The sequence below is a fragment of the Pistacia vera genome, unplaced genomic scaffold (genome assembly GCF_008641045.1).
Source record: "Pistacia vera cultivar Batoury unplaced genomic scaffold, PisVer_v2 Contig29, whole genome shotgun sequence".
Classification (NCBI taxonomy): domain Eukaryota; kingdom Viridiplantae; phylum Streptophyta; class Magnoliopsida; order Sapindales; family Anacardiaceae; genus Pistacia; species Pistacia vera.
Window position 1 is genome coordinate 50,459 of NW_022196101.1, and position 25,921 is coordinate 76,379.

Genomic DNA, 25,921 nt, shown 5'->3' on the forward strand with positions numbered 1-25,921 from the left:
TGAACTTAATATTGGCTTCGTTTGATTGCCAATTGGGAATACTACTTTTAGTATTCCCAAAAAAATTAAACAGTAAAATACCCAAAAACCAGAGTTTTTGGGAATACTACTCTCAATATTATTCAACTTTTTTTAAACCCCTTAAATTTATTAATTTAATTAAATACCCCTAAATATTTTTTAAAAAATTGCAAAAACACCCCAGTAATCCACATTTACCAGATTCTGGCCACCACTGCCGGAAAATGGCCGAAATCTGGTAGGATGACGCACTACCGACTGAATCTGGCCGGTAGTACGCCGATTTAGCCTTTTTCGGCCAGATCCAAGGTGGATCTGGCCGGAAAAGGCTAGATCTAAGGCCGAAAATCTGGCCGTTGACGGCCAGATCTTTGGCCGTAACAGTCTGTGACGACGGCCAACAAACGGTCGTCATTGACCAGTTGTAGACGAGCAAATACGGAACGGCCAGATCTGGCCGTAGATCTGGCCTTTGCTGGCCAGATCCACGGTGGATCTGGCCGGAAAAGGCCATATCGGCGCACGACCGGCAAGATCTAACCTGTCATGCGCCAATACGGCGACTCCGGCCACCCTCCGGTGGTGGTGGCCGGCTGTCCATATCTGAGGGTGGATTGGGGGTATTTTTGTTAACTTTTAATGTTTTATTATAGGGGATATTTTGTAAAAAAAACAAACATAAAGGGTATTTTATAATTTATAAATCCTATATCGTAATACCCGTCCATTTAACTTTTTTTTAAACTTTTTTCATAAAACTTTTCCCAAAAACCCAAAATTTTGAACCAAACTAAGCCATCATGTTTCTAATCAAGGTAAGAAAATATATAATAGCTCCACATTTATATTTTATTAATTACTCTATGTCAAACAGAATTTATCTTTAAACTAAAACTTCATATTGTATATATTCTTAGAATAGTTAAATTTATTGTCATTATTCTATCTAATTTTGTGATTTAACTTATATTTGTTTTCTTCTTTCCAGGTTGTCTTGGATTCAGATGATCAGTTTTTTGGAGGCTTTAACTGGCTTGACCATAATGCTGAGTACTTCAGCTCAGTAAGAAATTTCACTTGCGGAGGATATTTTTAAATCATCTGTTCTTCTACTTTTTTTATTAATGATGTGATTTTACTTCAATCGTGCTTGTGCAGGAAGGGTGGTATGATGACCGGCCTCGTTCCTTCTTGGTATATGCACCGAGTAGAACAGTTGTCTGTGCACTAGTAGATAATGAATTGGAACCTCAAGTAAAGGATGAATTGGAGCCTGCTCCAATCGAGAAGGAACTGGAACCTGCTCAAGTAGAGAATAAATTAGAATCTGCCAAGGACTGAACTTAATATCTAACACATGTGATGATGTAAGAGTGACTATAGAGAGCACTCTTTACTGTGCTTTGGGCGCTCAACATCCTAATAAAAAATGTAGTGAAGAGTCTACTCCAAATTACATTGCCAGTCTGGCAACGTAGAAGTAAAAGATGAGCCCAAGGTAAAACAAAGCATACATCCAAGTTGTCCTACTTTCAGAAGGTCAAATTGTCTATCAAGGTCCACGAGAGAATATCCTTCAATTCTTTGAATACATGGGTTTCAAATGCCCAGATAGAAAAGGAGTTGCTGACTTTCTGCAAGAAGTAACTTCCAAGAAGGGACTAGGAACAGTATTGGTTTAGGAAGAACCAACTATACAGATTTGTTTCGGTTTCAATTCTTTCCACATTAGCCGACAGATTGAGTTAGATCTTAGGGTTCCTTTTGACACATCCAGAGCCCACACTGCTGCATTGGTGATTGAAAAGTATGGCGCATTCTAAATCGGGAATTGTTCAAGGCATGTTTTGCAAGGGAGTGGCTGCCAATGAAGCGTAATTCTTTTGTTTATATATTCAAGACTACCCAGATACCGATTATGTCATTAATAGCCATGTCCGTGTTCTTTAGATCAGAAATGAAACCTGACACTTTCTTTGGTGGAAATAAGTATTTTGGAGCATTGTTCTTCAGTATAGTTAATGTGATGTTTAATGGGATGGCGGAACTTGCAATGACTATTATGAAGCTTCCTGTCTCCTATAAACAAAGGGATCACTTATTCTATCCTGCATGGGCTTTTGCCTTACCTATATGGGTTCTTAGGATCCCTTTATCGTTTATGGAGTCAGCTATATGGATCGTTCTGACATACTTCACAATTGGTTTTGCTCCCTCCTAGCAGGTAAAGCAATTCATCTAGTTCCATTCAGTCCATAATAATCACCTGCTGAAAACTATTGATGTTATATTTTGAAATTATTGTTTCTATGTAATGGGTTTTGTCATACCTGTAATTAGAACTAGATCAGCTACTAGAGTTCTTTTGCTAATAATCCTTTTATTTTTTCTTCTGTAGGTTTTTCCGACAATCCTTGGCATTACTTGGTGTACACCAGATGGCTCTGTCCCTCTTTCGATTCATTGCTGCTCTTGGAAGAACAGAAGTTGTATCAAAGTTGCTGGGTACCTTCACCTTGCTAATGGTTTTTCTGCTTGGAGGATTTATTATTTCCAAAAGTGAGAATTTAACCCTTTTTGCCATTTTAATTTATTTTTTAAGCAAAACCTGTTTATAATCCAATTTATTATGCCTAGTATTGGATGGTAAATATTACTAAATAATTAGGTTCATTGCTAGACATACTTTTTCCTTGAACAATGATTCATTTTAAAAATCTTTTGCTTTTTTTCCTGAAGATGACCTTGAGCCATGGATAATGTGGGGCTACTATATGTCTCCTATGATGTATGGACCGAATGCACTAGCTGTGAATGAGTTTCTTGATAAAACATGAGACACAGTAAGTTCTATTATGCTTTGATCATCTTCTTTTTGATTCGCATTGCAATTTTCACTTAGCTAAACTATGGTGTATCTAGTTTTCCTGTCCTTAATTCATCAAAAAGATCTTACAAGTTACAATCTCATGCAGCCCAACGACGACACCAGCATTGATGCGCCTACAGTTGGGGAAGCACTTCTTAAGGCTAGAGGCTTCTTCACCAATGAGTATTGGTTTTGGATTTGCATTGTACCACTTTTTGGATTTTCTCTTCTCTTCAACATTTTATTCGTTGGCGCATTGACTTATTTGAGTTGTAAGTTATTGTATCTAATTTCATCTCTGGATATCTTGTACAGAGTTCAAGTTTCAATGTTTAATTAACATCTCTTCTCGTATTGGAAATTGTTTTCAGCTTTTGGTGAGTCAAAAGCAACTGTCATAGAGGATAATGGAGACAAGAAGAATAAGCAAGCCTCTGAGGAACATGGAGTAGAAGGTTTATGTTTTTCCTATTTTTCCTTGCGAGCCTTGTTAATCCTGTTAAAATGCGGATCATAGAATGGCCAGCAATTATTCTATTTTTCAATTAGATATTATATGTATGTAGCAACACTGTAGGTATAAAACTTTTTAGCTGTCTTTTTCTTTTTTCCCATAGGGATTCTAGCCTTGCTAGGAGATTTTAGGAGTTTTCTACACTCAAATTGTTTTCTATTAGATGATGGAGGAACTTGTCTTACATTCTCATCTGTCTGCCTCTCAACTGATTCCTTCCAACTTTTTCTCCTTCAGTTTACCAAAGTCAAGTTTTATTTGTACAAGAATTAAAGCTGGTATATCAAATGCATGAACATGAAGTGAAAACTGCATTAAGTAGGGCTAATAATTTTAGCAAAAGTATGTATCTTGGAGAATTATGTTATTTACCAATACCAATCAAGAATCTGGTGAACACCCAAGGGGGCTGGTATACCATAGGAAGGGCAGGGGTAAGAAGTAGAGGAATAATTGCGGGAATAATTGCTGACATTTGTTGTGTAGAAGGTTAGAGTTTGTTAGGAAGGACAGATGGCTTGATAAGAGTGGATATAGGAGGAATTCGGTTAGGAGCACAAAAGGTGTCAGGAGAGAATAAAAACAGAGAGGGGAGAGAAACAGGATATCCAGAATTAAAAAGTAAATTGGAAGGGAGGCAACTGACCTTCGAAGTCAGTATTTGTGGAGGTGGCTGACCCTCAAAGCCAGTTTTTCGTTTATCATTTTCTTAGTGTACTTGCCTTATTTTCTCAGTTTATTTACTTATTGAGTACTGATAGGACATGGCTTCTGGATGTATCTTCACTAGTTGTAATGATTTGTATGGCTATTAATACAACAAGGTATTTTCTTTATTGATTGTGAGTGTTGGTTGTGTGTTGTGGAATATCTTGTTGGTATTGTCAGTGGATTTGCAGGTCAGGTTCTATCAATTGATATCAGAGCATTGTCGTCTGGGTAATGGTCTTGACAAGGATGGATGCAAGAATGGATAATGTTGAGAGAGAGATTTCAAAGTTGGGAGTGGAAATGGGTACCAGCAGAGAATGTTTAGTTGAGTTACAGTCTTGGGTGCGACGAAAAGATGAGGAAGAAGCTGGTAGAGCAGAGATGCGCTCAGCGGAGAATGTACAGTCTCACCAAGAAGAAAACCCAAACGGAGCCAGTGGGTCTGGGAACAGTGGCCAAAGCCGCAGTGAAATGGGGGGACGAAAATTGGAAATGCCTATATTTTCCGGTGAAGATCCTTATGGGTGGATCTTTAGAGTAGAGCGTTACTTCAATCTCAATGGGATATCGGAGGAAGGAAAATTAACGGCAGCAGCCATTTGTATGGAAGGTGAAGCTATAAATTGGTTCCAATGGACTGAATACAGAACTCTGGCAAGCTCGTGGGCCATGTTTAAGTTGGCACTACTTCAACGATTTGGTGGATCACAAGAACTCAACCCATATGAATCCTTAATGGCGGTAAAACAAACTGGTTCAGTCATGGAGTTCCGTCGTCAGTTTGAAGTAGTAACAGCTCTGTTGGTGGGGGAGAAGGAAGAAATACTGCAGGTTGCCTTTGTGAATGGGCTGAAGGTGGAGATTAGGGCTGAAGTCAGATTGGCCCAACCAAATTCCTTAACCCAAATAATGGAGTTAGCCCAATAAATAGAAGACAGAAATCGGGCTTTAGAAGAAGCCCAAGTGGGATCGAACAAGGCTTCACGCACAGTTGGGCCTTGGCTATCTTATGGGTCCAACAACCAAGGATCCAGGAGTGTGACCCGATTTGAACATAACCCAACTAATCAAAAATTTCCCAATTCAGCCGAATCCCTAAACACTAATTTCACGTCCCATTTCAATCGTCGATCACCAGAATCGTCCATGCAAGGCTTTTCGACCAACTTTTCCACTCGCGACCCACCGACGACATCTTTCCGACCGTTCGAACGTCAGAACTTCCAACGGCGAGAATTTCCCTTCCGTCGAATGACAGATGCGGAGATCCAGAGGAAAAGAGAGAAAAGGATTTGCTTTAGGTGCAATGGAAAATATTCGATTGGGCACAAATGTGGGGAGAAACAATTTCAGATCATTTTGATTGACGACGAGGAACATGATTCAGATCCTATTGGGGGTGGAGATACTGTCGAAACAAGAACAAAGCAACAGCAGGAAAATGTGGAGCTTTCTCTTAGTTCAGTGGTAGGAATTCAAGGTCCGAAGACAATGAAGCTCAAGGGAAGAATCCAAGGTAAGGAAGTGATTGTGTTGATTGATAGTGGGGCTTCCCACAATTTTATTAGTTCAAAGGTGGTTGAACGATTAGGAATACCAGTGGTAGGGACTCAGTCTTTCGGGGTCAGAGTAAGTGATGGGTATAGTGTGAGGTGTGAAGGAGAATGTCGGGATGTGTGTATGGAGTTACAAGGGATGACGATTGTTCAAAATTTTTTCCCATTTGATATGAGCAGTGCTGACGTAGTTCTGGGTATTGCATGGCTTAAGACTTTAGGCGAGACCATTACGGATTGGAGAAAACAAACTATGAGGTTCACGTTGGGAAACCAGACAGTTGGTCTGCATGGGGATCCGTCTCTTAGCAAAACCATGGTATCCCTCAAGGCGATGATTAAGGCATTGCAGAGTGAAAGACAGGGCTGTTTGATAGAGTTTTGGCAGATACAGACTCAGTGTGAAAAAATTGGGAGTATCGATGACAGACTACTGGAGGTCTTGAGAAACTTTAGCCGAGTCTTCGAGCCACTTCCGGGGTTACCACCTGCCAGGTCAAAAGACCATGCCATTTAGTTAGTTCCGGGAACACAACCACCAAACCTCAGGCCATACCGGTACCCTTATTATCAGAAAAATGAAATAGAGCGTATTGTCAAGGAAATGTTGGCTTCGGGAATTATAAAACCGAACGTCAATCCATTCTCCAACCCTGTTTTATTGGTGAAAAAGAAGGATGGAGGGTGGCGATTTTGTATAGACTATCGGGCAGTTAACAAGGTGACAATTCCAGATAAATTTTCGATTCCCGCTATCGACGAATTGTTTGATGAGTTAGAAGGGGCAACAGTATTTTCTAAACTCGATTTGAAATCCGGATATAATCAAATCAGAGTGAAACCAGAAGACACACACAAGACTGCTTTTCGAACACATGAAGGGCATTATGAATTTCTCATAATGCCTTTCGGCCTTACCAATGCACCGGCAATTTTTCAAGCAGTCATGAATGATGTATTCAGGCCGTATTTAAGAAAATTTTTATTGGTATTCTTCGACGATATACTGATTTACAGTAGGAGATGGACGAACATGCGAAGCATTTAAGCATTATTTTGCAGGTATTATTGGAGAATCAGTTGGTGGAAAATCAGAAGAAATGCCAATTCGGGCAGCTCCAGTTAGAATATTTGGGACATGTAGTGTCAGCTAAGGGTGTGGCCGTGGATCCTTCAAAGATAGACAGCATCACTAAATGGCCAGAACCAAAGGACATCAGGGCACTCAGAGGATTTCTTGGGCTGACAGGATACTACCGTCGCTTTGTGCGCGATTATGGTAAAATAGCTCTTCCACTCACTGCCCTATTAAAGAAGGACTCTTTTGTATGGAATACAGCAGCTCAACGGGCTTTCGAAGAGTTAAAAAGAATCATGACCAGTGTCCCTGTCCTGCGGATGCCAAATTTCACTCAGGATTTTATTATAGAGACCGATACTTTGGGCAGAGGGTTAGGGGTTGTGTTGATGCAAGAGGGGCGGCCTATCGCATTTCTCAACAAAGGGTTGTCTCTCAATTCTAAACTGAAATCAGTCTATGAGCGGGAATTAATGGCTGTAGTGTTGGCTGTGCAAAAGTGGCGCCATTACCTCTTGGGAAGACATTTTTTTATTCGGACAGATCAGCGGAGTCTCCATTTCTTAACCGACCAGAAATTATTAAGTGAAAGTCAACAAAAGTGGGTTATCAAACTGTTGGGACTAGATTTCAGTATGCAATATAAGCCTGGACCGCAAAATAAAGCAGCAGACGCTCTTTCCAGGATGCCTGATATGGTCGAGCATCATGTTCTTTCTGTGGGCTGTTTTTCGGGACTAGACAGTTTAGAAGATGCAATCCAGCAAGAAGCCAGATTACGTAGGATTATACAACAACTCCTGATTGACCCGAACAGCCATTCTCCTTTCAGATTGGTGGGACGCCATCTGCTGTACCATAACAAGTTAGTGTTACCTAAATCAGGGCCTCACATCCATCAAATATTACAGGAATTTCATACTTCACCTATTGGGGGCCATTCTGGATTTTTTCGAACATACAAGCGAATCTCGAATGTGGTGTTTTGGGAGGGAATGAAGAAAGATATCAAGGAATTTGTAGCTATTTGCCGCGTCTGTCAACAAAATAAATACGATGCATTAAGTCCAGCCGGTTTGCTTCAACCATTACCGATTCCTAACCATGTGTGGGATGATGTCTCTATGGATTTCATTATGGGGCTGCCCAAATCGAATGGGGTTGATACTATTCTGGTGGTGGTCGATCGTTTGACAAAATACAGCCATTTTGTCACTCTTAAACACCCGTACACAGCCAAAGTGGTAGCGGATCTGTTTATCAAAGAAGTGGTCAGGTTGCATGGGTTTCCCTGAACCATTGTTTCAGATCGAGATCGGATTTTCATGAGCAACTTTTGGGCTGAATTATTCAAACAGTCCGGGACCCATTTGCACATGAGTTCAGCCTACCATCCACAGACGGATGGTCAAACAGAAGTTGTAAACCATTGCTTAGAGACATACCTCAGGTGCTTTGTCAATAGCCACCCACAAAAGTGGCCAAAATGGGTTCCATGGGCAGAATTTTGGTTCAACACCACTTATCATAGCTCCACGGGAATGTGTCCATTTAAAGCTCTCTATGGCCGTGAACCTCCAACAGTGTTACGCTATGCGGACCATGCTTCTCCAGTTGAAGAAGTTGACCAGAAACTTCAGCAACGAAGCCATATTATTGAGGAGTTAAAGGCAAATCTTCTCAAGGCTCAAAACCGCATGAAAGTGTATGTTGATCGCCATCGCCGAGAGGTTACATTTGAGATAGGGGACTCTGTATATTTGAAGTTACAACCATACCGATTACGATCTTTAGCTCATCGCTATAATGAGAAATTGAGCCTACGGTTTTACGGTCCCTTTGTAATCACGGACAGAATTGGGGCCGTGGCATACAGACTGACCCTACCTTCTTCAGCTTGTATTCATGACGTTTCCATGTTTCGCAACTGAAGAAAGCAACGTTCCCAATTCCCAATAGCCAACCTCTACCGGCAGCCCTCAACGAGGATTTAACTTTACAACTTGAACCTGAAGCAGTCCTTAAGAAAAGGAAACTTCTGAATGGATAGTGGGAGGTGCTGATTCAATGGAAAGGATTACCTTCTTAAGAAAACACGTGGGAGGATTTTGACACCATTCATCACCAATTTCCTTCTTTCCACCTTCAGGACAAGGTGATTCTCCTTGGGGAGGGTAATGATGAACACCCAATGGGGCTGGTATACCATAGGAAGGGCAGGGGTAAGGAGTAGAGGAATAATTGCGGGAATAATTGCTGACATTTGTTGTGTAGAAGGTTAGAGTTTGTTAGGAAGGACAGATGGCTTGATAAGAGTGGATGTAGGAGGAATTCGGTTAGGATCACAAAAGGTGTCAGGAGAGAATAAAAACAGAGAGGGGAGAGAAACAGGATATCCAGAATTAAAAAGTAAATTGGAAGGGAGGCAGCTGACCCTCGAAGTCAGTATTTGTGGAGGTGACTGACGCTCGAAAGTTTTTCGTTTATCATTTTCTTAGTGTACTTGCCTTATTTTCTCAGGTTATTTACTTATTGAGTACTGATAGGACATGGCTTCTGGATGTATCTTCACTGGTTGTAATGATCTGTGTGGCTATTAATACAACAGGTTATTTTCTTTATTGATTGTGAGTGTTGGTTGTGTGTTGTGGAATAGCTTGTTGGTATTGTCAGTGGATTTGCAGGTCAGGTTCTATCAGAATCGTATTCCAGCGTTTTTCCACAAGCCCTCATCCACCTCTTTAAGATTTCAATAGAAAAATATACTGATATGATGAACATATAAATAGTTACGTTCCAAAGCATGTATGGAACAGTACTTATCTTCTAGATTGTTATGTCATGCGCCGAAGAAAAATCTCTTATTCATGCACTGTGTAAAGTCCATTGATATTATATCTGTCTAAATACGTTGACTTTGACAAACAATTGCAGGTATTAACTTGGCAATGAGAAGTTCATCAGACCTTGCTGACTCTAAAAGAGGAATGGTTTTGCCTTTCCAACCCCACTCACTTGTATTCAACCATGTGAACTACTACGCGGATATGCCTGTTGTAAGTCATTCACCTCGAAGCATATATTTATCTTTAGTGTTTAAATAGACTTTTTTTGTCCTAGAAGCTTCCCTGATTATTGACATTTCCGAAACCATAACCAAATTTCCATATCGTTGAAAGCCTGGAAATCTTATCATTTCACAACAGAATTAACACTTACCATTGCTAGTCAATGATGATCTGTGCCAAAAACCAGCATGAGCAATGAAATAAACACTAATAACTAGGTTGCTTGACCTTTAGATCTCTTCTGTGCTATAGCATAGAGTCATGGAATTTAGGAGATCATTCGAGAACAGTATGTATTGTCATTTGTACAACGTTTTCATTTTCGGTTTACCACCTCTAGAAAAATTAGAATGGCTTCTTTTAAGTCCATCATGTAACTAAACATTTTTTTTTAAATTGTTAGACGCATTTAAATGAATGATCTTGTTGAAAATGTTTTGATTCTCACAAGCATATGCTGAAATGAATTAATTATCATTGCTTACCGGGGAATGAAGACCCAAGGGATTGAATAAGATCGTCTTCAACTGCTACGGGATGTTAGTGGTGCTTTCAGACCAGGGATATTGACGGCACTAGTAGGTGTTAGTGGTGCGGGGAAGACAACTCTGATGGATGTCTTGGCAGGAAGGAAGACCGGAGGGTATATTGAAGGAAGTATTAGCATTTCTGGCTACCCAAAGAACCAAGAAACATTTGCACGTGTGAGTGGTTACTGTTTATGAATCACTCCTATACTCAGCTTGGCTTCATGTTCCTTCGGAAATAGATACAAAATCACGAACGGTATGTTGAAATTCTTGTATAATAATAGGTTCCTAACTCTGATGGAACTTTCTCCCTATCTTCATACTTTGAACTATTAGCTAAAGTTGCCATTATAATTTAATTCAGCTCAATGTATCATGCAGATGTTTGTCAAAGAAGTTATGGAGTTGGTTGAGCTCAAACCATTGAGGAATGCTTTAGTTGGGCTTCCAGGAATAGATGGTCTTTCAACAGAACAAAGAAAGAGGTTGACGGTAGCTTTAGAGCTGGCTGCTAACCCCTCTATCATCTTCATGGATGAGCCAACATCTGGTCTTGATGCTAGAGCAGCTACCATTGTCATGCGTATGGTGAGAAATACAGCGGATACGGGAAGACCTGTGTATGCAGTATACACCAACCTAGCATCAACATATTTGAAGCCTTTGACGATGTAATGCTCAACTTTTATAGACTTCCCTTGGTGTTTTCTTTGTTTTATGCTTTCTTCTTTGTTTACATGTTTTTAACATGCAACACGATATTGTGGTTATTACAGCTACTATTGATGAAACGAGGTGGACAAGTCATTTATACAGGACCTCTTGGTCGCCATTCTCACAAACTCAGAGAATAGTTTGAGGTGAATAATTCATGTTTCGTTGTCTGTATGATTGATTATGTTAACAGCAAATAAACAAAGAATAGACTCTGATCATTTTAATTTCATGTCCCTCACATGTTTTATTCATTTTATTTTAGGAAAATCCTTAATGAATTCGTGGATTTGAAATTGCACTGAGACCTAATATTTATAACCTATTTCAGGCTGCCCCAGGGGTTCCTAAAATTAAGGATGGATGCAATCCAGCTACATGGATGCTTGAGGTCACTGCTCCTTCGGTCGAGGCTCAAATGGATGTGGATTTTGCTGAAATCTATGCCAACTCCTCTTTATATCAGTAAATCTGAGTGTATCAATACATAGTTTTACCACTATTTAACTTTTTCAATATGGCTTAGAATTTTAAGTATTGTTCTAAATAATTTCTTTCTTGGCACACTTTCAGGAGGAATCAAGAACTTATCAAAGAGCTTAGTACTCTAGCTCCGAGCTCTAATGATCTCTTCTTACCAACCAAATACTCACGACCCTTTTTTACTCAGAGCAAAGCTTGCTTCTGGAAACAATTTTGGTCTTACTGGAGACACCCTGAATATAATATCATCATTCGGTTTATCCTAACTTTATGTATTGGCCTTCTTTTTGGTCTTGTCTTCTGGGACGAAGGTCAAAAAACGTTAAGTTAACTTTTCCCTTATGTTTAATTTATTGGTTACCATAAAGGGCCAGCCAAAAAAAAATCTATAAATAATGTTTTAGAATTTTAGATGTTATCATACAATTCATTTAGCCAACAATAACATTTCTTTGTATAATAATCAGTTAGATTCAAGTATATTGCTTGTTGAAAGAAATAACGGATGAAAGCATCCTCTCTTTTTCATAGTTCTTCTTTGGCTTCGTTTGGTTCACAATTGAGAGTTTTTGGGAAATTTTTTTTTGAAAAAAGTTAAAAAAAAAAGTTGAATTGGACGGGTATTACGATGTAAGATTTATAAATTAATAAAATACCCCTTATATTTGTTTATTTACAAAACACCCCCTATAATAAAATCTTAAAAGTTAACAAAAACACCCCCAACCTAAAATACGGACAGCCGGCCACCACCGTCGGAGGGTGGTCGGATTCACCGTATTGACGAATGACCGACTGGATCTTACCGGTCGTGCATCGATATTGCCTTTGCTGGTCAGATCTGGCCGTATTTGCTCGTCAACGACGACCAACAAACGGTCATCGTTGATGGTCAACGACGACCATTTGTTGGCCGTCGTTATAAACTGTTACGGCCAAAGATCTGGCCTTTTCCGGTCAGATCCACCATGGATCTGACCGGAAAAGGCTAGATTGGCGCACTACCGACCAGATTCAGCCGGTAGTGCGCTATCCTAACAGATTCCGGCCATTTTCCGGCAGTGGTGGCCGGAATCTGGTAAATATGAATTACTGGGGTGTTTTTGTAATTTTTAAAAAAATATTTAGGGGTATTTAATTAAATTATCAAATTTAAGGGGTTTAAAAAAAGTTGAATAATATTGAGAGTAGTATTCCCAAAAATCAAAGTTTTTGGGTATTTTACTGTTTAACTTTTTTGGGAATACTAAAAGTAGTATTATGAGAATTGAAACAAAGGAAGCCTTTGTTTTACTCCTCATCTGGATGAAAATATAATAATTTGGTGTTTATTTGGACCTTGATTTATTTATTGTACAGAACCAATCAGCAAGATCTGATTGACTTTTTAGGAGCTGTGCATGCTGCTACTGGTGTGCAGTTCGTTGTTGATATTGAGAGGACAGTTAGCTAGGATGTGTTCTGCTCTACCTTATGCATTCGCTCAAGTAAACAATCTCATCTCTTGAAGTTACATTTGTTTTTGTATTTTCCCCTTCTAATGGAACATTGAACAGGAGCTTATTTCTTTCAAATTAGAAACTGAATCAAATAATCAAGGAAAATTCCTTTAGAAGCCCAAACCTGAAAAGCTAATATTATATATTACGTCGTCAAAAGGTAAAATGCATGTGAAGCCATTGAATACTACTTGACTAATTTACTTTCCCTCATTTTCCAGGTACTCATAGAGATACTGTGTGTGTTAATTCAAACTATCATGTACACTCTTATCCTCTACTCTATGATTGGATCCGAGTGGCAGGGGAGAAAATTCTTCATGTTCTTCTACTTTATAATCATGTGCCTTATCTACTTCACATTGTAGGAGATGATGGTTGTGGCGTTGACGCCAAGCCACCAAATAGCTACCATTTTTATGTCCTACGCTTGTGGAACTTGTTTTCTGGTTTTCTCATTCCTCGAGCAGTATGTGACTTCAAACTAAATAATATATGAATGATAACTACATTGATTATCAATCGCTTTGAAGATATTTGAATCAGGAATAGGAGGGATACAATTAAAAGATACATCCCAAAATGAAATAATCCTGGCCATGCACACATAAGAAATCAACCAGTAAGTCATAAGTAAATTGGAATGGGGCATTATGACACCAATCAAACTAGTAATTACCCAATTTGAAAGAGGTTTTAAGTTTTTGGCCTAAGAATGGCACCTTTAATCACAAGTCCTCTTTTCCAATGCCCTCCATGCTCAAAAAGATCAAAGCAAACTTCATTCTGTTCTCCGTTTTCTGTTAAGAATTTACCAAGATTGAGCTCCATCCATTCTCCTCTTGGCTTCTCAAAAAGGCTAATTTGACGTTGCTTCACTGTGCCATCAGGGAGTGATGGTTTAAGGTGGATAGGAAGTTCCCACCCAGACGCCTCTTTTGTTAACTTCACCACATAAACAATTTCATAAACCGCCCCTGGTGAAAGATCTGATACTTTGAATTTCCCTCTTACATCAAGCCAACAAACATGGCTTAGTTTCGCCACTTCTATGTTTTCATCACTGCATTTAGGACAAAATTATATTCAAATGATGAAGCAAACAATTAATTGAAAAATGAAAATATGAGTTCACCTTGTATCTTTGAAGTAATTCCAAGTCCAATATTCAAGACTACCCCAAGTGATATAGAGTGACCTTGGATATATCATAAAGCATTTGCAGCTTGTCTTCTTATCCACCCATGTCTTCTGCACAATGGTAAAGCCACACAATATTAAACAAAGCAGAAAAAATTAAAAGAAGATGCATGAATTTGATCCCAGATGGAGAGCAACCTTTCTCTTGTGTTCAAGGAATTCCTCAGTGTTGTTTGTTGCCTTTTTCTTCAACTTCATGATTGTTTGAAACCAGAGTTTTATACAAAACCAACATTCACATATTCTTCTCAGTTATATATTGAATAGGACAAGTTTCTTCGGAAAGTGCACAGAAAGATGCGGATACTATATATTAAAACCGCGTGGACCAAGTTTGATGACTCAATTTTTATGTCTACTCAAAATGCAATTAATTTTCCCGCTTGTACAAGAGAAATTTCCAGTCAATTTACACAAGCCGCGTTGAAGTGGTAAGGAAACCAAACGGCCACTATTCCATTCTTGACTTAGCAAGAGAAAATTCCAGTCAATTTACACAAGTAGGCGCCAACTCCTTTTGAGTACAACCGCGCTGAATTGGTAAGGAAACTTAATTCCCAGTCAACCGTGCTGGAAGATGCACAGAAAGATGCGGATACTATATATTCTAAGACCGTGTGGACCAAGTTTGATGACTCAATTTTTATGTCTATTCAAGATGCAATTAATTTTCCCTCTTGTACAAGAGAAATTTCCAGTCAATTTACACAAGTAGGCGCCACGTCGTTTTGAGTACAACCAAGTTGAATTGGTAAGGAAACTTAATTCCCAATCAATCCAAAGGATGTTCTAGATGGAAGAATCTCTATTTAGAAAACCAAACGGCCACTATTCCATACTTGACTCAGCAAGAGAACCTTCTAATAAAATACTATTTCACATTTGTCACTGATGTACGAGGAAACTTCTGTTGATTACAAATAATAACTTGACATTAACTAAGTCAGTTTCTAATCAATTACCGGTGATACTTTTGTACAACGAATCTCCTTATAAATATGGGTCTAAAATCTGAAATGATAATCAAACTAACTTAAACTCAGTTTTCTTTTTTCTTTTTTGAAATCTCTCTAAACAACATTAATTCTTAGCCATGTCGGATCCAGGTTCAATTGTTATTACTGCCATTATGGATAAAGTTATCGAAATTACTAGCTCCTTGATCAAAGAAGAGTTCGACCTTGTACGTGGTGTCAAGAAACATGTTGAAAAGTTATCAAGCAATTTGAGAGCCATCAAAGCCGTGCTGGAAGATGCAGAGAAGAGGCAAGTGGATCACCATGAGCTAAAAGACTGGCTCGGAAAGCTCAAAGATGCAGTCTATGATGCTGAGGACATACTCGACACTTTCGCGACTGAAGCTGCTCTTTCTAAGAGAAAGCAACAGCTCAGTGCCAAAAAAATTTCCTATAAATCTAAAGTTGCTCATAAGATTCAGGATCTTTCAGCAAGACTTGATATCATAGCTGAAGAAAAGCAAAAATTTCATCTCAATATCAATGTTGCTAATGGGAGGCCTCAAAACCGCCCTCGGACAGGACAATCTGTGGACACTGCCGATGTTTTCGGAAGAGATGCTGACAAAGAAAAGATAATAAATCTTTTGCTATCGGATGAATCAAATGTTGAAGGTAATATATGTGTTATTCCCATCATTGGGATGGCAGGCCTGGGCAAGACAACTCTTTCTCAACTCCTATTCAATGACGAGAGAGTAAAAAACCATTTTGAATCTAGAATGTGGGTATGCGTCACGATGGAGTTTGACCTCACGAGGATTCTTAAAGAGATGATAGAATTTCATTCAAAGATGAAATATGGTTCAAATTTATCAGTAGACCTGCTCGAGTCCCGTCTTCTCGACTTTTTGGTCGGGAAGCGTTTCTTACTTATTCTAGATGATGTGTGGACTGAAGATTACGAGGAATGGGTACCGCTTCAGAATCTCTTGAAACAAGGAGATAAGGGAAGTAGAGTTTTGGTTACTAGTCGACACGAAAACGTTTCAAAGAAGATTGGCACACAATCACCTTATCTTCTGGAATATTTACCTGAAGATGAATGTTGGTCATTGTTCAAAAAAATTGCATTAAATCATAGCAATTTGTCATGCCCAGATCTGCCAAAGCTAGAAGAAATTGGGAGGGATATTGTGGGTAAATGCAAGGGATTACCTCTGGCAATAAGAGCAATGGCTGGTCTTTTGCGCGGCGATGATGACGTAAACAAATGGAAGAAAATCTTGAGCAGTAACATATGGGAGATAGAAGAGGGGAGTTTCGGAAATAACAAGCTCATGCCTGCACTCAAGTTCAGTTATGATCATCTTCCTTCTCATCTTAAAGATTGTTTTGCATATTGTTCCATTTTCCCAAAAGCCTATTATTTCGAGAAGGAGGAGTTGGTGAAACAATGGACTGCAGAAGCATACGTTCAAACTAGAGCACAAGAAACAGAAGCCATGACTGGAATCGAATACTTCAATGAATTATTGGTGAGGACTTTTTTTCAACGTTCCAGTATTGATAACAAGGTGAGATACCGGATGCACGATCTTATTCATGACTTGGCACAATCAGTTTCAATGCGCCACTGTTGCCAAGTTAAGGATTACAAATCCTGCAGTAGCTCTCAGCAATCAAAAGAATATCGTCATGTGTCACTTCTTTGCAAAGATGTTGAGCAGCCTGCTTTGAGTATTGTTGATAATTCTCAGAAGCTGCGCACACTTCTATTGCCAAGTGAGTTCTTGAAGAACTTTGGGCAGGCCCTTGAAACTATTTTCCACAAACTCAAATATCTTCGGCTGTTACATTTGAGTTCTAGCACAATCCAGGTATTGCCGAGCTCAATTGAAGAGTTGAAGTTGCTGCGTTACCTTGACCTCTCCCGAACTGAAATCAAGGTACTTCCCGACTCGATATGTAACCTCTATAATTTGAAAACACTGAAACTTTTGGGGTGTCTTTGGTTAACCCAATTGCCCAAGGACCTTGGAAACCTGGTTAACCTACAAAACCTTGAGCTAGATGATATGTTCTGGTTCAAGTCTTCCACATTGCCTCCAAGAATAGGGAAGTTAACCAGGCTGCAAAATTTGCATGCATTTCCGATTGGCTGCAAGAGTGGAAACAGGATTGAAGAATTGAAGGAAAAGGCATATCTTACCGGGACGTTGCACATTTCGAAGCTCGAAAATGCAGAGAATGCAGAGGAGGCAAAGCTGAACGAGAAGGAGAGTGTTCATAAGTTAGTGTTGGAATGGAGCAACAGAGATGCCAATCCACATGATTTATCAGACGAGGAGAGGCTACTAGAAACCTCATTCCGCTTTGAAGGAGCTCCAAATTTTCAATTACTTGGGTAATAGCTTTCCACATTGGATGACAAATGGGCAGCTCCGAAACTTAGTGGGTATCTCCTTAAAGGGTTGCAGTAACTGCAGAATCCTCTCCTCCCTCGGTGAGCTACCCCACCTTAACGAACTCTATATTAAAGGCATGCTGGAGTTGGAGAAATGGGAAAATGGGGATTACAATTCTCTCTGTAGACTGAAGATTAGTAACTGTCCCAAGCTAAGGGAATTGCCCAAATTCATTCCAAACCTTCGGGTTATGAAAATCAAGAAGTGTTCCTCGTTAAAGGCTCTTCCAGTGACAGCATTTCTGATGTTTCTAATACTTGTTGACAATCCTGTCCTGGAAAATTGGAACGAGGCTATGCTGCAACTCATTTCCATAAATGATCGAAGGCAACAAGTAGTGCAACAACGACTTTCCTTTATTAGTCTTCTCGAAATGAAAGTCATCGGTTGCCCCAAGCTCCAGGACCTGCCGACAAACTTTGCTCCTCAGAAACTGGAGATAAGTGGGTGTCCGTTATTCAGCACCCTAGTTATCCCAGAGATGAGCCGACGTCTTCAGCATTTAGCTTTGAGTTCATGTCATGATGAAACATTAGTGAAGGCCATACCAAGTACCAGTTCTCTGTATTCTCTGGTCATTTCCACCATCTCAAACATAACTTCATTTCCAAGATGGCCTGATCTTCCCGGGCTCAAAGCTTTGTACATCAGAGATTGCAAAGATCTTGTGGCTTTGTCCGGAGAAGGATCAATGCGGAGCTTGACCTCTCTGAAGCTGCTGTCTACACAAGGGTGTTCAAAGCTTGTAAAATTTCAAGATGAAGAGCTACCACCAGCACTTGAGTGTTTATTGATCGGCTCATGCTCTAGTTTGCTGTCACTTGGCACATTTGGGACGCTGAAGAGTTTCCATTCACTGAAGGACCTTTACATTGAGGACTGCCCTCTCCTCCAGTCATTTCCTGAAGACGGACTTCCCAACTCTCTTCAACATTTGCTCATTCAAAATTGTCCTTTACTGACGAAACAATGTGGCAACGAGGATGAACAAGGTCCAGAATGGGAAAAAATCAGTCACATTCCTGACCTGGAGATTGATTTCATCAAAGCTCCACCTTTGCCAAAAGAAAAAAATAAAGCATGGTATCGCGTATTCATTCGTGGTGGAGGTTAGTATAATAGAGATATAACTTTCATAATTGTGATACTTCATCTTCAAGATCCATCCAGTAGTTTATATTCTAAAGCTTTAAAATGTTTGCAGGGTTAAAAGGGAATGAAGCAGCCGAATCTTCAGCTTCAGCCTGAAAAGATGATGTTTCTGGTTTCGCAATTAAAGGGAAGGAAGCTATGGTGTCTTAATTCTGTTTTTGTTTACCATCCGAAGAAGACTGAATCCCTCAAGATGTCTTAATACTTTCAAATAGTGAATTCAACAAAATGCAGGCATGCATTTTCTGTAATCAGTCTTGGACATGGCACATGGCTAACCTTGCTTGTTTTAGCCTTGTAACTTGGTTTGCTTGTTTTCTGTTTGTGTTGAAGTTTGCTGGTCATTTATTGAACGTCTTTGTTTGTATCAAACGTTTGTTGCTTTGCAAATTAATAAAATGGAGCTCATAGCAACTTCTATATAACCAGAGCCAGAAACTGGGCATTCTCTCATCAGAAGACAACTACATAAGAGCCTAGAGACATCACTTGGTTGGGGCAAAAATTTCTACTAGTACATTCAAAGCTCCTTTTTTAGACATATCTTCCTTCTATTACTATTATCAACATACACAAACCTTTCTTTACAACAAACATTTTACAAAAGCAAGCATGTATAACACAAGCTAACTGTTAAGGCCAAAGTATAAAACAAAGAAGAGCACAACTAGAAGTAGTGACCCTAACCCAAACCCATCAGTGTCAAAACCAGAACTGCTGGTCTGATGAAACCCACGACGCGACGGAAAGCGAAGAGTAGGAAAAAATGTAGAGAGAAAATGTATGAGCAGTAACATTAAAAGCAGAAGCAGCACAATCACAAGGGTGCCTTCTGAGTCCCAAACTTCAAACAGCGGCGAAAAAAACTCCATCATCGATAACAGACTAGGACCAAAGATCACAGAACCCAAAACTACCACCATTAAAGAGGGTACTAATGGTGATGGCCCTCTGTTCCTCATTGCTCTTTGTCTCACCTTCCTGGGGGATGAGCCACGACCTTGAGGATATTTAAAGGAGTGAAAGTGATAAAGAATATGTTTGTTGCAGATGGAGATGACTTTTTAGAAGCATTCTGACTCTTTTCTTTGGTTATATATTCATTAGCTAACCTAAATTTATCTTCTTTAAGCAAAAATTGTTTTAATGGTGTAGAGGTTGGCTTGAAGAAGGCCAACCACAACCAACTTTAATTAAGATAATCAATAACAAATAAACTCAAGGTTGTCTTGAAGTTATCTATGCAGGATGAAAACTTAACAATATTTGTTTAGTTGAGAATTTATCACTATTGAAAATCATCTATTTGTCTTCAATACTTAGAAGAATCTTGACAATTTTATATATGAGAATAACAATGATATATTTAATATTATTAGTGAGAGATGATATCAAGATAAAGAGCATGAATTATGTCCAAATCTGCCAACAGTTACTTCTGCAGAATCAGCCACATAAAATTCTCAAAAACAGAAAAGCAATTCAATATATCAGGGCTTCATGGCTCAAGTCTAGAAATTTGTAGAAAATGGTGAAGTGAATAGAGAGCAATCACATTTGCTAAAACAGAATCATAATGAAGCCGAAGTCATAATTATAAAAGTAATGTACACCCATTACTATTTCAATGATGATCAAAGCAATGCAATAAAGAAGATAATACTTGGTCATTACTTGAGGAGAGATATCCGATGAAGATAAGTTTCATTACAAATGATCGTTCATACACTATGTATACTTCTAGAGTTAATGAATCTCTAAACATCTCCAAGTTAAATACTCATGCAGTTGGTAGATAAATCTGACACCTAATTAGACAAAAGGCAAATAGAGGTAGAAATGGTACTACAATATTACCACTCAGCTTTCTGTCATTTGCCGGAGCAAAAGGGTATTTTTCATCTTAGGGCATCTCTTGCAACTAGAGAACTAATAACATCTGTATACAACAAAATCTAGCTTGAAGCAAATATTGCTACACTCACAAACTCCTTCTAAAACTCCCATCAAATCATTGTGGACTGTACTTGAGATGTTGCTCGTAGAAGTTGATCAACTGGCAATTAAGGAGAAAAATTAAGTATAAAAAAGAAGTTGATCAGTGCGAAAGAAACCCAATAAATAATAAGATAAATTACCAGAAGAGGATCATTAGCCTTGAGAAACTTGTTATCCACCATCACTTCTTTACCATCAGACCTATTAACAAGGCAACCACGTAAGAATTATATCATTCATCAAGACGAAACTGGATAAGCATGACATCAATACTTGCAACAAACAAACCAGTCTTTAATAGTCAATAACATTATGCCCACAACTTTTGAGTTTCATAACAACAATGATTGATGAATTTATTAGATGGGGAAAATAAACAGTAAATCTGATTCTCCAAAATGAGACTTTTAACAAGCCCACTTGCTATGGCAAAACTAGAGCTTGTAAAGTTTATGAAGCCAAAATGATATTTGGTGTTATTATGCGAAAGATCTCGTGAAGTTACAGTACGGTGGTCCACATAACTACAACAAGGACCAAATATCTTTCAAATTTCTAACAAAAAATCTTCACCGACACAAGTTAATCCATCGTTCACATTAAGTAACTATTAACCGCAAAAGATTTAAACTAATATGAAACCCTAAATAATCGCATATCTTTAATATAGGAGGGAAAAATACATGGAAACTCCGATATTAATGCATGCAGTCACAAAGAGGCTTTTTTTTTTGGTTAACACAACTAAATGAAAAATTGAAATAAAAAAGGAGTCATTTGAAGACTTGTCAAATAATATCTCACCATATATGCATTTATTTTATTTTTCCATCACCTAACCCCTACTGTGAATAGTTACTATCTAAATATATGTATAGATAATGAGATTTTATCGAAAAGACATACAAATTACGTTGTATGCCATTCTACTGAAGACTTTCTCATTTTAAAAGAACTTAACATGTAAAAACAAGTTAAGATTTTATAACTCTCCCAAATGAGATGAATAAAGAAATACAATAATTAAAATTCTTGAAGAGCGAGGCAATACATGCAGTCATAAAGTTAAGCGAACTTATATATGATTGCCAATCTAGTGCTATGCTTGTTTACATTTTCCTTTTTTCTAATTATCATTTTTTGAGTTTTTTTCTCTCTCTCATGTAATAGTTTTATTTGCAAAAGTTACACGATTCATTTGCAAGGCAAACATTGTAAACTCCAGAAATCAAAAACAAAGGAAATAAAATCAATGAAAATTGATAATAGATTAAAAATTCAATAGAACCTAATCACCTTCTCCAACTTATTAACATCTTGGCTATCCTGGAAATTATCTTATAGAATTTTTATAATGAAAAAAGCATCAGCTAAGCCTCCAATTGAACAATGTGAAAATAAGAATTTTCCATTCTCTCTCATTATTTTTCCACATATAACAGCAGCTAGTAAATGTTTCCCTTTTTGGAATGTTAAATGCAGGACAGAAACAGCCCACCAAAAAAAAAAAAAAAAAGGAGAAAAAGAAGACCATGATTTGGAATTCTTATCAATTAAAACATAACATGTTCTCATCTTAGCCAAAAAAACATAATAATTTCACTTCATAACCCAACTTCTGGTTATAAAGAAAATTAAAAAAAGCTCCAAATATTCTTGCCAACCCTGTATACCTTAAATATGCAACACATCAACTCCATATAGGTAGCAACAGTAGCCACTTTACCTCTGGCATAGAAAACAAAGCAGAAAACTTCACTGGTTCATCCCCAAATTACACACATTTCTTCTATCTTTTAAGTGCAATATGACTATAAATTTTCCCATCCACTCCTAAAATCCTTCCACTTACCAAAACACAATGATTTATCAATCCACATCTCAGTTACCCATAATTAACTACTATAAGTCTCCTCCAAAACTATCCTTCTCCAAACACCAATTCCCCATAACCAATCAACTAGACACTCTTCAAACGAATCATCCATCCCCTTTCGCCAAATGTATCTTGGTAATATCTCTATCAGCCACTAATATAGGAATGCAAACCAAGGGCATAAATAAATTGGAGTACAGAAACTGCTTTTGTTCAGTGCAATTCTTTAAATGAAAAACCTTCGACGTTTCCAAACAATTTGATGTTTGCTCAATTTTCTAATAGAGGAGCAACTATGAAGCAACAACTTCTGAAAGAAAATTGAACAAGCATATGAAGATGTACATCATTAGCAACCTGTGGGACAAGTCTAGTGATATTTGAGTGTGTTGTGTTTTGAATTACTTGAAAAAATTGAGCACATACAGCCTAAATACTATCCCAAAATCCAAGTTAAGACAGATAAATCCCTGAAAAAGAAGCTCAATAACAGATGCAATGATTGAACCAAACATTCACATTACTGCAGAAAATGTATTTCAATCAATTGATGTTCAAGGATTTGAATGTTTAGGAAAATCTGAGCAGATGGAACCTGAAGAAAAGCTAAAAAACTAATCTAAACGTGAGATAATAAGTGCTTAATAACTAAACCAAATTGTTTAACAGGCCATCAGCATTAGGTTACTAGTAGATAGAAGATGAAAAAGAAGCTCAATAGCACACAGACTGACTGAAACCAAGCAGCCAACACCATAACTGCAGATAGCACATGTTTTGGGATCAATTCATATTAGAGAATGTTGCATTGAGAAAATTAAGCGAATAGAACTTGAAACAATCCTACAGATAACACCACCAAATTAGATGGCATTTAATTAACAACCAGAAATGAATTTTATCCAAACAGTTTACCCTTAGATAGATGAGGGCAAAAGAGAAAAATGACATGTGAACAGATAGCGCATCCAACAGTTTACTTTTAATATTAATGATATTTGTAAATACTAGGTTGAACCATCAGAAAAAATAGAGCTGATCAAACTAGAAAGCAAAAACTCCAAGATAATAATTGTAGTCAACTAGTGACTCAACAAGAGTATACCAAAGCCATCTGAACGAGTGTGCATAAGATAGATGAGAAAAATAAACTCAATGACAGAACAATTTAGAACTTATCATTCAAGATGCAGAGTTCAGACGAAATGTAACCTAGTTGCAGGTCCCTAAATCTTTTGGAACACATCTTGGAGATTGAGACAGTATGGTTCTTTATTGGTATGCTATTATTTCCTTTTTCTTTTAGGAGTTGTAACCTTTACAGCAAAACTTTTTATAGAATATTGTTTTTTCCCCAATACTAAGATAAGTTATTTGTATACAGACAAGAGTTCTGATTAGTTTTAGATCAATATCTTTAGCTCAAAAAACGGAAGCTAAGAAAGGTCTATTAAGCACACCAAGAGTTGGAAATCTAATGACAAACCTCAATGCCATAAAGGTCACTAACACATCCTGGACATTATCTGATACAGAAGCTGAGAAATCCATTGGCCTGATGATTTTAACAAGTGCAGATGCATTTCTGGAACCATCAATCTTGTTCTTGTGACTTGAATTTCCAATCCCAGGTTGCTCACCTGTACCACCACAGCCAGCAGCAATGCTTGGTGCTGAATCTTGTGCAGCTACCGGTTTAGAAGAGGCTAAATCTTGTCTAAACCTCTTCACAGAACCACACTTCCTTCTCTTAGCTCCTGTACGTCGATCATTTGGAACTGATTCCACTCGATCAACCTTGGAGACCCCATGAGTAAGACCACTGCCTTCTAAAACTTTGGCATCTTGTAAATTTACTGCAAGCTTATCCACATTGGCCTCGTTACTAAACATTGTTCCTTTCAGCTCACTAAGCTTTGGATCATACTCGGTTTCCTCTTTCCTCATATCAACTTGTTTAGAACCATTTGCAAATCTATTCTCACTAGTTTGCCTACGTGTTTTGACAATGCTGAGGTCTCCATTTTTTTGTCCTTCATGACCTGATCCTATGGATTGATTGGAGACTGGGAAATCAATAAGGTTTGTGTTACTGAGAGGAGGAGTGGCTAGAGATAGACCAGCAACACCAACATTATATGCAGCATTACTAGAGCGTGGCTGTTTCTTCTTTGTAAGAGTATGAGGACCACCATATTTGCGTTTGCGCTTCCTAGAAGATTTGCCTCCCGACCGCAAGCTTCAAAATAAAAAGAGAAAGGGAAAATGTGAAAAAACCATGCATACTCGTAAAGTAAAGTCTATTAACTTACTGAACCTCTAATCTATGTTAGGTTGCTGATAAACTCAAAGAAATATAACAATGAACTTTATCCTCCCCTTTGGTTGGCGAAATAACTCAAGAAAGAAACATTAGTAGATTTTAAAAGTTTCATATATATCCTCTGCCATTTACTTTAAAAGAAGACAAAGACACTGAATTTACCCAACGAAAACAGTAGTTTAAGACTGAAATCATTTAGGAACTTGTTAATCATTTGTGAACTAAACCAGAGCTAGGGCAAAAAAGAAAAGAAAGGGAACCTCACCTCTCTTCAAATGCATCGATAACATCTGAACATGACTGCAGATTCTCCAATGGCTCCCAAGTATTGGCAGTTTCCGGCCAACCACGCCTTCAACAAATCAAATCCCTAAAACATTAAGAGCTTGAATTGACATTGCAAAAATTAACAGTACACTCAATTACAACACTCACCATTTGATAAGATACTGAAGCTGACCCTATTCAACACAGAAATAAAGTAAACTCATGATCAGAAAATGAAAGTAATTAAAAAAAAAAGCTTGAATTAATTAGAATTTAAGACCTTGCGAATTCTTCGACGACGAATGGCTTCTATTTCAAAGAAGCCCTCATCGAGCTTGGGGCGGTCTTCTTGAGGCTCCTCGTCACGTGCCACTTCTTCATCTTCATCTTCTTCGTCTTCTTCTTCCTCCTCTTCCTCCTCGTTCTCCTCTTCTATTTCTTCACCATCTTGTTGTTTCACCTCATTTACATCAATGTGATTCTCTTCAACAACGAAAACATCAACGGCGTCGTTTAGACCCAGATTCCCTCCTCCTCCGGCTACCACCTTCCTCTTCCCTCCTCCCTTCACTTTCATTATGCTTGTTCAAAATCAAACTCTGACACTTGAATTTCTGAATTAATGCTTTAAATTTGCT

General features: G+C 38.3%; 3 protein-coding genes and 3 long non-coding RNA genes across 6 annotated transcripts; 4 read left to right on the plus strand and 2 right to left on the minus strand.

Moving 5' to 3' along the window:
* The first annotated feature begins 1,367 nt into the window (after positions 1 to 1,367).
* Positions 1,368 to 2,811, plus strand: LOC116134612. The gene is made up of 3 exons (XR_004128769.1): positions 1,368 to 2,245; positions 2,420 to 2,580; positions 2,761 to 2,811. It is a non-coding gene; the product is annotated as an uncharacterized LOC116134612 (long non-coding RNA).
* Positions 2,812 to 3,099: 288 nt separating this feature from the next.
* LOC116134613 lies at positions 3,100 to 9,714 on the plus strand. Its single transcript, XR_004128770.1, has 3 exons — positions 3,100 to 3,162; positions 3,262 to 3,345; positions 9,684 to 9,714. It is a non-coding gene; the product is annotated as an uncharacterized LOC116134613 (long non-coding RNA).
* A 600-nt stretch (positions 9,715 to 10,314) lies between these two features.
* Positions 10,315 to 11,209, plus strand: LOC116134611. The gene is made up of 3 exons (XR_004128768.1): positions 10,315 to 10,603; positions 10,729 to 11,018; positions 11,124 to 11,209. It is a non-coding gene; the product is annotated as an uncharacterized LOC116134611 (long non-coding RNA).
* A 2,363-nt stretch (positions 11,210 to 13,572) lies between these two features.
* On the minus strand, positions 13,573 to 14,476 carry LOC116134610 (protein PHLOEM PROTEIN 2-LIKE A1-like). Its single transcript, XM_031420293.1, has 3 exons — positions 14,382 to 14,476; positions 14,179 to 14,294; positions 13,573 to 14,106 (listed from the first exon to the last, which is right to left on the minus strand). Exons 1-3 carry the CDS (start codon positions 14,439 to 14,441, stop codon positions 13,740 to 13,742), a joined length of 543 nt encoding a protein of 180 aa, XP_031276153.1. The 5' UTR covers positions 14,442 to 14,476; the 3' UTR covers positions 13,573 to 13,739.
* Positions 14,477 to 15,291: 815 nt separating this feature from the next.
* LOC116134636 (putative disease resistance protein RGA3) lies at positions 15,292 to 19,172 on the plus strand. The gene is given in 3 exon segments (XM_031420314.1): positions 15,292 to 17,561; positions 17,563 to 18,776; positions 18,872 to 19,172. Coding segments are annotated over 3 exon segments (3,483 nt in total). The 5' UTR covers positions 15,292 to 15,336; the 3' UTR covers positions 18,916 to 19,172.
* Positions 19,173 to 20,506: 1,334 nt separating this feature from the next.
* Positions 20,507 to 25,921, minus strand: LOC116134628 (chromo domain-containing protein LHP1). Its single transcript, XM_031420308.1, has 6 exons — positions 25,564 to 25,921; positions 25,452 to 25,477; positions 25,282 to 25,368; positions 24,180 to 24,932; positions 20,958 to 21,018; positions 20,507 to 20,875 (listed from the first exon to the last, which is right to left on the minus strand). Exons 1-6 carry the CDS (start codon positions 25,858 to 25,860, stop codon positions 20,831 to 20,833), a joined length of 1,269 nt encoding a protein of 422 aa, XP_031276168.1. The 5' UTR covers positions 25,861 to 25,921; the 3' UTR covers positions 20,507 to 20,830.

Excerpts from the sequence above, each read along its gene's own strand:
- LOC116134610 (XM_031420293.1), bottom strand. The coding sequence starts at position 14,441 with ATGAAGTTGAAGAAAAAGGCAACAAACAACACTGAGGAATTCCTTGAA. Across the intron at positions 14,295-14,381 it reads TCCTTGAACACAAGAGAAAG|AAGACATGGGTGGATAAGAA; the intron begins GTTGCTCTCCAT and ends ACCATTGTGCAG. Across the intron at positions 14,107-14,178 it reads AATTACTTCAAAGATACAAG|TGATGAAAACATAGAAGTGG; the intron begins GTGAACTCATAT and ends TCCTAAATGCAG.
- LOC116134628 (XM_031420308.1), bottom strand. The coding sequence starts at position 25,860 with ATGAAAGTGAAGGGAGGAGGGAAGAGGAAGGTGGTAGCCGGAGGAGGA. Across the intron at positions 25,478-25,563 it reads GTCGTCGAAGAATTCGCAAG|GGTCAGCTTCAGTATCTTAT; the intron begins GTCTTAAATTCT and ends TGTGTTGAATAG. Across the intron at positions 25,369-25,451 it reads CTTCAGTATCTTATCAAATG|GCGTGGTTGGCCGGAAACTG; the intron begins GTGAGTGTTGTA and ends GATTTGTTGAAG.